The sequence below is a fragment of the Trachemys scripta genome, chromosome 1 (genome assembly GCF_013100865.1).
Source record: "Trachemys scripta elegans isolate TJP31775 chromosome 1, CAS_Tse_1.0, whole genome shotgun sequence".
Classification (NCBI taxonomy): Eukaryota; Metazoa; Chordata; order Testudines; family Emydidae; genus Trachemys; species Trachemys scripta.
Window position 1 is genome coordinate 141,862,176 of NC_048298.1, and position 14,360 is coordinate 141,876,535.

General features: G+C 45.3%; 1 protein-coding gene across 1 annotated transcript in view; it reads left to right on the forward strand.

Moving 5' to 3' along the window:
- TBX15 (T-box transcription factor 15) overlaps positions 1-14,360 on the forward strand; it is a 130,103-nt gene continuing 115,743 nt past the window's right edge. Inside the window, exon 1 of the mRNA XM_034766874.1 lies at positions 1-202. Within this exon, the coding sequence (XP_034622765.1) occupies positions 1-202 (202 nt within the window). The remainder of the gene's footprint in view (positions 203-14,360) is intronic.

Sequence of the window (14,360 nt, forward strand, 5' to 3'; positions counted from 1 at the left end):
ATGAGTGAGCGGAGAAGATCTGCAGTAGCCCTCAGCTCCCGGGCTCACGCTTTCTCGGTAGAAGCCTTGATTGGGACAAATAAAAAGCGGAAACTGCGAGACTGGGAGGACAAGGGGTTGGATTTGTCCATGGAGAGCCTCAGCCCCAATGGCCAGCTAGGGGAGAACGAAGACCCGACCCAGTGCCTGGACCTCAACCCCGGTTAGTGACCCGCCTTTTCTATCCCCACCCCGCTTCCCTCCCGTTAGCTAAAGAGCCACTCGCAGCCGGTACGCCGCCCGGAGCAGCCGCGGGCCTCTTCGCCGGGCGGCAGAGCCTTGCACAGCTCCGTCTCCTGCAGGCTGGTTTGCGTAGAGGGGAGCCAGGGGAAATGTCTCCCACCCAGCCGAGACTCACTTTCTCTGGCTCTGACAGCCCCCAGGCGGGGCCCGGCTCCGCTGCTTCTCCCCCTGCTCTCTCTAGCGCGCTGGGCACTGCTCGGACACACGCCTTTCCTTGCTCCGCCGCTTTGCAGGGCGCTGAGCGATTTCCTGCGCCGCTAAGCAACTAGTGCCATTTCTGAGCGGGTCACGGTGTACTGGAGTGTGGGGGGTTAATCCTGTGGGGCGAGTAGGTTCCCCCCGGTTCCGCACTCCCAAGCACGCTCCGTGATCGGCCTCGCCTGTAAACCCTCCTCCCCCGGCTTTTGCAGACACTTTGCTCCTGCGAGCGCGCTATGAAAACAAAAGTGCCCAGTCCGAGACGAACAGCTGTTGGCAGGAGGCGAAAGCTCCAGCCGGGCTGACTGAGCAGGGATTGTGAGAAACGCCCGTGCTGGGGCTGGCCAGTGAAAGCAGCACAGCAACGCAGGGAGCAGCAGGCGTGGGTAAAATGCCCTGTTCAGCAAAGCAGCGAGCGCCGCGCGCTCGCCCTGAGCTTTACCAGAGGGCTGGGGCCTGATCCTGACCCCGGGGAGGCCAACGGGCAAAGTGCCATTGAGTGTGGAGGCGGCAGGATCGGGCGCCGGAGGGATCTGGCGCTCGTGCCCCGCTAGCGCTCTGTGCTGCAGAGAGGCTCCAGCGCTGTAGGGACAGGCGCGCAGCAGCCAGCCCATGGTTCAGACCGACAGCCCCGGGCCATACGGGCCCGTCGCCCTTGCGCGGGGCTCGCCGTTACTTTCAGTGGGGAGCTCTGCTCCCGGCCAGGCGGCCCGTTGTAATGATCTCCCCGCTTGCGCCCTGGGCCTGGCCCTCCTCGAGTCCAACCTTTCTGGTAGAAAGGGAAAGGGAACGAAATGAAATACATTAAAATACGGCGTAATTTAAATAAAATATTAATTACACTAATAGATTCAATACTGTCTACGTGCATTCAATGGCAGATACTGCGTAATATATGGAAAACAACCCCCGGGGTTAACAACACAAAAGGTACAAGACAGGCCGGTTGGCCCCAGCTCGGATTCCTGCAGTGGTTTGTCTGAAAGAACAGGCTGGATTCTCTTAGTTTTCACTAGATGAAAAAATTAAAATCTTGACTTAATTAAGAGATTTGCCTGAGTAAAAAAATTAAACTGTTGTCCCTTGCTGATTTTACTCATGCCTAATCTCCATTTTAAAAAGCAAATGTATTCCATAGAAGTCCCTGTCTGTAAATGTACTCAGGGAATACAGAAGTACAAATCAATGCCACGGCTAGAGCTACGGGGGGAAAGAAAATAGACACTGGGTGAAAATTATTCCTTTTCACCAGATGAACAACCGTCTTGCTAGGTTAGTTGCCTTCGGCTTTTTGCAGCTACACAATCTCTTAAAATGCGAATGACAGCAATTATTATTATGATTATTATGATTAGGGGCGAAAGGGAATTCTATATAATTTCCAAATCACTTTTTGTGTCTGGGGGCAAAAGGTAGAGTTTTCTGTTAATCGCTGAAAAAATCACTGCCTCCCGTACTCACTTGAACCCACGATACTTTGGGACGCAAATACTTATTTTTTGTACAATTTAAACGATTACATAAAGATCGCTTTTCTCAAATCCAGCATAAAAATCGGACAGAAAGTTACTGGTCAAAATTTTACAATTGTAAAAAAGGATTTTAAAAAAAGGAAGGTGGGAAAATACTGAAAATTCTAGAGACCCTTTCTCCTTCCCTCCAGCTCTCAAGGAATTGTTATTTTTATTATTAATAATAGTAATCTGAATTGCAACAACATCAATTTCTTCTTCCTCTGAAACTCAGAGACCTGCCTAAAATTTTATGATTAGGGAATTCCCTGAAGAAAATGCTCCCTAGCAATGAGAAAAAGTGGAGACAAGAAAAAAAAGAAGAAAAAAGAAAAGAAAAGTAAATCAAGTTTACAAATGATTCCTCAGGAAAATCAATCAATCAATCAATCAAATCCCGTCTCCAGTAATCTGGCACATCTGCGTGTTATCCCGTTTTTCGTTATTTTAATTTCCAATTAATACCCTTTATGGAGGCTACACACAAAACATAAGACTGTTTAACTTGCTCATTTCTGCATGAATTTGGAATAAAGTGAGACCCCCAAAGAGCCAGACTGGAAAGCGGGTAAACACGGCAGCTAACGTCTGAAATATTGGAAAGCAAAGTGTTTTCATAAAGCACAGCAAATCAAGACCAGATTTTAAAATATTTTTAGGGTGCTAGTATAAATTTTAAAAAATCTGAGAGTGCAATTTGCACAGTCACTTCATTAAATCCATTCAGTCCAAATCTACTGTAGTTTTCCTTTGCTGCTGGTGAAAATAGATTAGCTGTTATAGATAGAAATATCTCTATCTATCTACATATATATGTATAGCATATACCATGCTTATTTACAAAAAAAATACCAATTAAATGCAAACTTTGAAGCTAAAGTATTTAAATCTTAATAAATCTCAAAAGGTGCATTAGAAGTTAAAAAAAAAGATAATACCCCAAACTCAAAGTCCTTGCATCAAATATTACAGCAAATAATCAACAATGTTGTACTTTGACAATGGATTTATTATTATTACTTCCCATAAATTCCATATTTTCAAGTCTATTTTTGTTAAAAGTTTTCCGTTATCTACCAGGGTTTATTTTTATTTTTATTAAATTGAAATTAAAGAAACAAAATTGGATCTCGAGAAGTTTTAAAATCACGATAATTGGGTCGAGCATGAAATATTATAAATAATAAATAAGTAATCAATACTTAATAACCAATAATTAATAGTACTTCATGCTAACATATTGCGGTGTCTGTCTGTATAGACTAATATTTAATGGAACCCGGGCGTAGCTGGGACTCGTTTGATACTTCAATTCCATATTTTTCTCTTTATTATCAAGGCGACCGGGGTTTGGGTTTAATATGGAATAGCTGAGGTGTTAACACCTCTCCCCGGGGATCTGCCCGAGCGAGGTGGATGACTGTATGTTGTCAGGATTGCTTGTGAATTTCGTGTTCTGGGACCCCTATCTCCTTCCCTAAAGAAACAAAGCTAATGCTGGTGTTGCTGCCTCACGCTGCGTCTCATTTTCATTCTTGTTTGGAAGCTCCTTTTTTGCGACTCTCTCGGTGGATCTTACAAAAGCCATTCCGCACAAAACCACGTGCACCGGGGAGCCAACTCTTTTCACATTCACACATCTCCCTTTCGGTTAAACAAACCACCGAGTATTGGGACTTCCCGGCCATGCCCAAGGCCTCGCATTAGAGTGTATTCAACAGTAATGAGACCTGAGATCCCAAGCTGGACAGAGCCCCACCTTGTCCTGAAGTGAAGGGCAATATCTGCTGCCCGGATGTGCCCTGTGGAGGGGGAGAATGACTTGGATAAATCTTCTAGGTTTATAAAGATCTCTCCAGTAGATGCAAGTTATTAATGCCTTAGCAATGAATCTTGTCGTCAGAATGAATCTTGTGCTGTTTTATGAGACTCAGTTTACACAAGTCTGAAGCTGGATTCGAATCACAAAGTTATGGAAAGGCATTCTGGATTAAACCCCCCTCGCGGGTGAACTGGGTTGTTCTGAAATATGCACACGGCATGGCAGGGGCTGTGTGGAGACTTTCTAAGTGAGTGTGTGTGACACACAGAGAGAGATCCGGCGGCCAATGCCGGTTTTCCTGAGTGAGGAGTAGAGGATGGAGCCCTACATGAACGTGCGCGCATTGGGTGAGGAGCCAGGGGCTGGTTTATTCTGTAATTACGTGATCAGCGCAGAGTCGTAGAAAGGAAAAACGCCCCACAACTGTCAATAAATCCTTAAAAATGCGCCCTTGCTCCAGTCAGTGGCCATATCAGTTACACACACACACACGGCACGGGGTGAACCCCAATTCCGCTCTTCTACGCAGGGCCCGGAGCCCAGGCCTTAGAGACATAACGGGGGGATGGCTCAGGATCTCCACTGCGGTTTATTCCCACCACCCCGCATAGCTCCGGTGGATGGCTGGGCCGAGCAGGCCGGCTGGGGGCGAGCCCGGAGCAGCAGGACGCCCGCTGGGTCTCAGAACTGGCCTTGTCCCGCAGCCACGCGGCCGAAGCGCCAGGGGGGCGGGCGCAGGGAGCAGGCCTGGGCGCCGGGGCAGCAGGCAGGCTGTGTGCGCGGTACTGCTATGGGTTTGCCTTGCATTGCCTGAGCCGCTGGGTGCGTGTGCAGGGCCGGCTGCGTGCGGCTGGGCGAGGGGCGGATGAAGGACAGATCAAGGTAGCCCGAGGCTACCCGAGAGCGCAGAGGAATGGCACAGGGAGCTGCCCGGGGCTGGGAGCTAATGGAGGACGTAGCCTGCCCACGCTTGGCAGGAGGCAGGCGCTGAAATCAGCTCTGAGCAGGGCTCCGGCACATGCACAGCCTTGGCTGAAAGGACTCTTCTGTCTGCGCCGCTCACGACTCGGGCGGGGGCTTCCCTCGGGGCCTGGGGGGCGGCGGAGCGGGCTGTAGTGGGCTGGACGGGTTAACACGTAGGTGCTGGCTGCGCTCCCGGGGCCAGGCGTTGGGCTGGGTGGAGAGTGAGACCCTGCCGGGAGCAGAGCAGCTGCAGGCGGCCAGAGGGAAGCTCAACACCCGGATCCGCGAGCCTCCCAAGCCCTGCAAGCCTCCTCCTTTCTTGCTGCCCGGCCCCCCGCCCTGCTCACACTGCGGCCCCAGCAGCCGGACCCCCCTAGCCAAGGGTTTGTAGTGGTTCCAGAGCAGAGCTCGCGGCCGAGGGGAGCAATATCGCCCCATGACTCTGGGCCCTAGTGCTGCAGATTAACTGCTGTAGGGGGCCTGGCCTTGACCTGCCCCGAATGACCTCGTCTAGAGCACTCCCATGTGCACTTTGCACAGCGCTGCTGCCTTTCACCTGCGCATCTCAACGCGCGCTGCAAACATTCATGAGTCGGAGCGTTCTGTGCCTCTGGGAAGTGGGTAAATATTATCCGCATGTCAGAGATGGGGAAAACTAGCTGTTAGGTTAAATCAGACACTGAAATGCCCAGTCCAGTAACGTTTTTAGACAACCAATTAACACACGTCCCTGGTATCTCTGGGTTTCCAGGTATTTGTAGGCTAAACATGATCAGCGCTAACGTCCTGAGTGTGTCAATCACTGTATCTTTCCATCCTTTATGTATAATTTATTCATCATCATTTACAATTGTATCTTTCATTAGTGATGGAGTGAAATTAGCAGGCTGGGGAGAGAGTTTAGTGAGCTCATCTGCTCATCAGAAATTTGTGATTGAAGTTTTTGTGGGTACATTCGAAATCTGGATTTTCCTTTGAAGCACAGTTTTTCTCTCAGGGTACATCTACACTACAGGGGGGAGTCGATTTAAGATACGCAAATTCAGCTACGTGAATAGCGTAGCTGAATTCGACGTATCGCAGCCGACTTACCCTGTTGTGAGGACGGCGGCAAAATCGACTTCTGCGGCTTTCTGTCGACGGCGCTTACTCCCACCTCCGCTGGTGGAGTAAGAGCGTCGATTCAGGGATCGATTGTCGCGTCCCGATGGGACGCGATAAATCGATCCCCGAGAGGTCGATTTCTACCCGCCGATTCAGGCGGGTAGTGTAGACCTAGCCTCAGTTGCCTACGTTGTAATTTTAGAGATCTACACAGGCGCATTATTTGTATTAGAGAGAGCGAGCGAGAACACAGGGGCGTGGTAAGCGTTTTTACTCTTTGAGTTTAAGATAGCCATACTACAAGCAGAGAAGCCACCAGTGAAATATGCACATTTCCCTAAACAAATGCCTGTAACATCTTGATACTACACAGTCCTCCAGGATATTGTTTATGCCACATATTTTACAGAAGAAAACATTTGAGAAATGTTTGAGAGTTTTACATTTTGTCAAATTCGGTCAGCATTTCATATCCTTCTTCCTGTCAAGGCATGCAGCCTAGTTACTGTGGGGCTTTAGAGGGAGAGAAAATAATGCATTTTAGAAAGATCTATAAAAAAGCTCCACTACACTGTCCTAATTTTATGGGGTGATGACTTGTGTCCTACCAAGATTAGGGACAAAAGCGTTACACCCTTGGCAAGGGGGGAATTCCCATGTCCTTTCCAATGGTATAAAGCTCTTCTGCCTAGACCTAAGTGTTCATGAGCTATTTATCTTAAACGTGCTCCTGGACTGAATACTGATCATCTTGCACTTTAGCATCATGTAATTTTGTGGGGGAAATTCCAGACTTTGAGGAAAGGAGAAAGCAAGGATGTCTAGAATAACTACAACAAACAGCGGCTGTCTAAATCTGCTCAGAGGTTTAGAACTGGGAAGTAATCCTGGCCAAGAGGGATTAGTGGGCAGAAAGCAGGTAAGCAAGTCAAAGGGCTGGTAATTTCTGCAACAATAAATACAGTTTACCACATGCTTCCACAATTGATCATAGAGATATAATCACCATTTATTTGTTATTGTAATGTATATATGTTATTACATACATTCCTATTCATGTATATACATCTATGTATAATGTAATATACACAAGACATGTATATTTGTACATAGGTTAGAAATAATAACTTAAGAACAGCCATACTGGGTCAGACCAATGGTCCATCTAGCCCACTATCCTGTCTTCCGACAGTGGCCAATGCCAGATACATCAGAGGGAATGAACAGACCAGGGCAATTATCATGTGATCCATTCTTTGTCGTCCAGTCCCACCATCCGGCAGTCAGATGCTTAGGGACACTCAAAGCATGGGGTTGCATCCCTGACCATCTTGGCTAATAGCCATTGATGGACGTAGCCTCCATGGGCCTAAGCTGCAAAATATGGTTCCAGCTTTGATTGTTTAGAGTTGAGTTTTGCTTAAGACCTATCTGATAGAGTGTGGTGAGGCAACCCAGGCAGAGGAAAAGGAGTTGGGAAACTTCAGTTCCATTCTTAATTCTGCCACTCACTTGGTGTGGAACATTAACTTCAGCTTGCCCATCTGTAAAATGGGGTGTATGAAATCTACCCCCCTTTGTGATCTGCAGATCTCAAATGCTGTCTTAGAATTAAGTGTTAGACAGAAAGCTCTAAATGTGTAGTTGAGCAGAAGTGGCTGAGACTATGATAGTCTGTACTGTATTTGATAATTTGAGGAAATAATGAAAATGTAACCTCTAGGACATGTATGCTCCCCCTGTGCTTTGCCCACAGAGTGGATGCTATTGCTGTCAGAAGGTGACATTGTAGAGAAAAGGAGATGGAGCTGTCTAGATGGGAACCAGGAGTTCAGTGTGGGAGCTCAGACTAGGTTTGTGTTGCTCAAGTTCATCCAACTTTGACCTTTCATTCTTGAGAAAAGAGCGAGTGAGTGAGAAGGGTTTATCTCTACAGTAATCTCTATCTTATTGAATTGGTGATTTCCGCTGTCATGCCTGTTAAACTCTTCATGCAAGGAGGTGAATTGTTCACACTGAACTAAGACTGCAGGTAATGGAATAATATGAAAATATCTAGGAATTGTTTCCAAGACAACAGAGTCTTAGAAAGGAGACAGCATGTCAAACAATGTCTTGATTTCTTTGTTACTTATTTTGAATATCCAAAGCTATCCAAAATTATTCCATCTGCAGGAAATGGGAAAAGGTGGGAATTCAAAGGACATTCTCGTCTGTGACGAGATCTCAGGGAAAATCTAAAGAGCTTCTATTACAGGCACAAGTCAAGTAACTTCCTACTAACCATCCATCATGTCTCCCTCCTCCCACTTCAGGCTGAGCTCTTATATCAAATATCAGATTAGCTAGTCTCCCTAAGGCAGAGGTGTCCTGGTGTATCTATATCTGTCTTTACAGAAAACTGATGCTTTTTTCAGATGGAAAAGCAAGAGAGAGATCGAGAGACCCTGGCTCAGTGCAGGGGATGGATTAGATGACCTCTTGAGGTTCCTTCGAGCCCTACGTTTCTATGATTCTACAATTCTAAGTCTGGTACATCCAGAAAATAACATTTCTATTGCAGTGGGGCCTGATCCTGCAAACCCCTCTTCACATGAGTAAGAATTACTCACACAAGTGAAGTATTCCTATTGAAGTCAATGGATTTCTTGCATGAAACAAGGTTTGCAGTCCTAGGCCCTCAAGGACCAACATGCTTTTTAAATCTCTCTCTCTCTCTCTGAGTCCTGGTCTATATTATAAAATGTGCTGGTGTAACTAAACCCATTAAAATCAATGTAATTACACCAGGGCAAACCACTAATGTACATGTACTGAAACTGGTTCAAAAAGCACTTCAACCAATTTATGCTTTAAGCTAAATCAGTTTAAGTGCAATGTAAACCAGTTTAAGTGCATCTATAGCAGGGGTTTATGCTGGTGTAACTAAATCAATTTTTTAGTTACATTGGTGGGAGTTTTCTACTATAAGAACATAAGAATGGCCACACTGGGTCAGACCAAAGGTCCATCTAGCCTAGTATCCTGCCTTCCGACAGTGGCCAATGCCAGGTGCCCAGAGGGAATGAACAGAACAGGTAATTGTCAAGTGACGCATCTTCTGTCGCTCATTCCCAGCTTCTGGCAAACAGAGGCTAGAGACACTATCCCTGCCCATCCTGTCTAACAGCCATTGATGGACTTATCCTCCATGAACTTATCTAGTTCTTTTTTGAACAAGTTATAGTCTTGGCCTTCACATCATCCTCTGGCAAGGACTTCCACAGGTTGACTGTGAGTTGTGTGAAAAAATACTTCCTTTAAGTATTAGTATACTATAAAAAAGGCTTCCTAGATTATCATAGTTTCCCAGAAGGGTTGGGTTTCTCAGTACCTAGTGATGGAATTTTATTAGTTTGTGACCAAATATTACTGCTCAAACATGTTGTGCAAACACTTTTAATGATATTGTACAGTTTGTAGCAGGGGAGAGGGAAGCATTTAATATTAAATAGTAGAAGCAGAGATGAAATGATGAGAATTTGCTAGTCAGGGTCCATGGTGTTCCCAGCTTTCATTTAATCTTTTCGGTTGAACCACATTAGCCTTTTAAATGAACGAATGAATGAACAAATACTTCCACCTTTGCTAAAAATGGTACATCTCCACTGGCAGCAACAACAATGGGAATCATAGTGTAAACAGGACTCCAGGCAGTCCTTCTCTTTTAAAGCGCCTCGTCATCTAACCCTGCTTAGAGCTGGTCTACACAACACAATATTAAAAATATTGGCATTCTCCCGTACCACATCTACACGAGGACTTCCACAACTACTATCACTAATAGTGCACTGAACATTGTTAGCAACACTGGGATATTTTTCAGAAAAATGCTAAGTGTTATTATTGTAAAATTAAACTGAAATGTTACTAGAAGCCAGTAAAGATATTTTAAAACTGTAACATGATCAGAAAACCTACGTCCAGTTAAAGCTCTAGCAGCAGCATTCATACCAAATACAATATTTTAACTGAGTAAACTTGCAGACTAGAAAATGATGAGTTACAAAATCATTCGGAGAAGTGACAAAAGGATTAGAAAAATTAATATCTCCATGTGCCATTTGCTAAGTAACCCTATTGATCTAACAATATTGTGAAGATGGTGTGAAGAAGACCCAGTGACAGATGCAAAGTAGTTGTCCAAAGATTGCTTCAGAGACAATGTAAGATCTAAAATGTTTATATTTGTAAATGTAAATTATGATTGTAATGTAGGCCAGAGTGAGGCCAGCAAATACTTCAGGCCAGCCACTAACAGTTTGTCTTCTTAAGATTTACTTTCATGTTGACATCTAATCTATCTCTGTTTCCCCACCACACTGACAAGGGCCCTGCCTTCCATGATGGGCACATAAGAAACACCTAGAGCGTTGTCAAATGGAGATCCCCAGTGACATCCCCAGCAGGCAAGAAGCTGTTGGGCATAGCTTGAAAAGAAGTTACTGCCAACCGGCCTTAAAATAACGGATTTACGGTTTCTGAAGAATAGCTTACAAACTGGTTAGGTATTGACACAAGTTATATTAATAATCAGCACATTTCTGTGGACGTGGTCCCAATATTGAGGCCTTGGTGCACCAGCACCAGCACCTCACCTTACCTTTGGAGAGCTGCATTCAACACTAGATTAGGTCACAAGGGAACATAAATTTGGTGGTCTCTCATCAAAAATTCTAATAAACATCTGCACACATTGCAAAACCTCCACATAATTTATACAACTGAGCTGCTGAAGATGTCCCAGGATTGTAATAGGGATGCAGATCAGGACTGAGGGAGTTTCGGCAGAGCGATTTGTAGAAGTTTGCATAGCAAATTGCATGCACTATACCTGCATCAAGGCTATACTGTTAGACCCTAGCATTGTTATGATTTTCAATTAATCAATACATTATTTTAAGAAAATAAAACTAATGTTAGAGAGTGGCTGGATAATTATCTCACAAGTGCAGAGTCACAAGTTCCATCAGCAGGGAAGAATCACAATTCCAAACTCAGGGTTATAGCTTATAAACCCCTTTGTGGTCTCACAAGCCTAAACCTCATACTTAATAATCTTTATAATACAATATTATCAGACTGTCTATTGAACTGATCTGGACTGCCACACACTAACCCAAAGCTCATGATCGGGAGATGTCAGAATGTCTCTGGTTTCTCCAATCAGTCTCGCACCACCAACAATTCCTGTGGACTTCACATTGGGAAGTGTATTTACCTTGTGCAACTCTCCCGGGCTGTAGATAGCCATGTCCAACATGGGGCTCAGGAAGGAGAGTTCTGTCCATTCCCTCATCCCATTTGCTTCTTTCAGGAGAATTAGACTGAAGGTGATTTTCTCACAGTTACTAGGAGCCAGCTTGGTGCTTTGATGAGCTTCAATCCCATTCAGAAATCCTTTCATAAGATCGAAGCTGTTATTTGTTTAAATATCAAGGTGTTCTGGCTTGTTTATGACCTTTACAAATCACATTTTGGGTAACTTGGCTCCCAGATCTTCCCAGTGCTGTTCTGCTATCCCTACATCTTAGTCTGTGCTTCTGAAATCATTTGGATGTGCATTACATTTCACCTGGTTTTATTCTGCCATTAGCATTCCTGTGTATCTGGGTGAGAAAAGTACAGGAAATAAAATGAATAGGATCTGCTCATGTTCTCACAGTAGCTAACAGCAACACTCCCACTGGTTTCCGTGGGAGCAAGGTCTAGCCCATACATTATACCAAATGCTGCCTAAGCTTAAATAAACCTCCATGAAATAATTGAGATGGGTGATCATAAATCTTTAGACAACATTTCCTCTTGCAAATGTAGCAATTGCTTCTGAAATTACTCTTTTTATGTATTTACCAGACACACACAGGGCTGTGATACTAATTCTGACTGTTAGTTTTAATGTGCGGGTGGCTGAGTGGTACGGGTGACCTGTGATATACAGGCAGTCAGGCTGGATGATCTGGTGGTCCCTTTTGGTCTTAAACTCTGACTGTGATATACATCATTTAAAAATGAAATGAAGTAACAAAGTGCCTATTTTTTATCATGTTGTGCCGTATGATAAACCTAAAGTTATGCTGAAGTCTTGTTTACCTGCTAGCTACTGTATTAGGGACAGGTCCTGTAAGGTGCTGAGCACCTACCACTCACGGTAGCTTTATGGTGCTGACCTTTTAGATCTGAGCCTTTTTGGCCTAATTTTCAGAGGTGCTGATCATCCAAAATTCCCACTGAAATCATCATGACCTCTTCCTTGGGCAGTTACCCGGGGTCTCAACTACTCCAGTCAGGCATTCACCACCAGCCACTGCCCTCCCCATCTGTAAAGTCACCACGTGTTCCTGATTTGTGTACTGGCATCTCTCTCTGATGTTCTGAGATGCTGGATCAATCATAGAGAAAGCTAGAGGAAAGCTAGAGGGTTAGATCCACAAAGGGACTTAGGTGCCTCATTGCCACTTAATGCAGCCGAGATGCACTTTTGCCACTCAGATCCTCAAAGCCACCTCTCAGCTACTACCTAACTCTGCCTAATGCTGTAGGCCTCGAAATTCCAATGGAGCCTAAGGCTACCTCTACACTACACACCACTTTGTGTGGTATGGAAGGGCTGCGTAGTTACACGCTACGCTGGAAAACACACTGTGTCCCCAGTGCTGTGTGTAGCTACATGTGTCAGTGAAAAGCTCTGGCAGGACAGGAGGGAGCATTTCCCCACTGTATCCCCACTGCCGGAGCCTTTCCCTGATGCCCAACTCTTTCCCTGCAGCGGGGAAAGGCTCTAGCAGCAGGGAAGCAGCAGGGTAATCTCTAAAAATATTAAAAATTGTATTAAAATATGTACTAAAAATAGCAATGTAGATGGGAAAGCCTGGCTTGGGCTAGTAGAGAGCCATGTAAGATATGTACTCAGGTTCATACCCACAGCCTTCAGGTGTGTCTGTACTCTACTCACCTCACCATCTACACTGCTACTTAAACCAGCGTTGGGGGGCTGCCCGAATACATATTCTACATGTCGCCAAAGGAAGTTTCCATTGGTGGGCATGTGTACAGCTGACTTGAATCCTGATGCTGCTGAGTTGCGTGGTGCCCTGGCTCACACCTAAGCCCTGGTGGGATTCTCAAACTAGGTATTCCCTCACCTGCACGGTCCAACCTGGCAGGCGTGTTCAAAGCGTGCTTAGCCCCCACAAAAGATGGTTGGGGGTGATTAGCTTACAAGGTTTTGGGGCTTGTGCATGTATGTATGCATAAATATCCACCGAATACTCAATAGGCTAGAGCTAGAGCACTCCCCTTGGATATGGGAGAACTGGGTTCAAGACCCTACACCAAAAATTATTTCTTCATACTGGAACAGGTTCAATGAGTAATTGAGAGGGGCCAGAAAGACACCTTCCCCCCTGCTAAGAACACCCAATAGCCTGGTAGTCAGGTACTCTGCTGGGATATGAGAAATCCCAGTTCAAGGCTCTCCGGCCCAGAGTTTGGTGCCTACTTCCCTTTGACGAATGAGGCTTTGGCCCCACCCCTCTCCTTGTCATTTCCTACTGGTTATCTTAGACAGCTTCCTGCTCAATCTGCAATCTTCTGAGGATCCCTTTCTTAAGCACGTAACTCTCCTTATGTATGGTATTTGGGGTGCCTAGGAATCCTAGGCTGAGGCTTCCCCTGGGTGGCAGGGTGCCTAAAATTAGGTATTGCAATGCTTACACCTCTTTGTGGCTCTAGGTCTGTGTGACTGCTTTTAGCAAATGAAAGGAATCAAGTCCACCTCTAGTGTGAAGTTACCAAGTGGTAATGCTCCTTATGCTTTCTATCTTGTTGTCAGTTTAGGCTTTTTATAACGTGCCCATCATTCTGGCATTCTAGCATGTGACCTCTTTATTGTGTAACTTCTTCACAGCCCTTAACACAAGGCCACTGGGAGATTGTGCTTTTAAAGTAAGAAGTTGGATCTACCCTTCAAAGCAGTGTGCTTGAGGTGTGTGGGAAGGCCTGGAAACATATAGTCCAGCGCATAGCCCTGGCTGCCTACATATTTTTATTTCACTCTCAAATTTTAAAAAATAATCAAAAGATTTATTGTTCTAGGATTTTGGGGTTTCCTGTCCAGGCTGCTTGAAGCAAATAAAAAAACTGTCCATCAAACAACTCAGGTAAAGGCTCTGTCTGTGCAGCCCAGGCACATTATCCGCTTTAATGCTGCTAAGTGATACGCACACAAGACTGTAGCATGGCAGGTCTGCTGTGCAAATCTTGTAACTTTCTGGCCGGGTGGCAGGAAGGTTGTGTTGCCCTCTTAGAGACTGTTCAGGTTGATCCTGAAACAGTAGCTCTATTTGCTCCTGGATTCAAGAAAATCCTCAGAAGGAGCTGGGATGGTTGTGGAGATTTGTAGTGATTTGTTTCGATATTGAAGAAAATGGTGTTGGTGA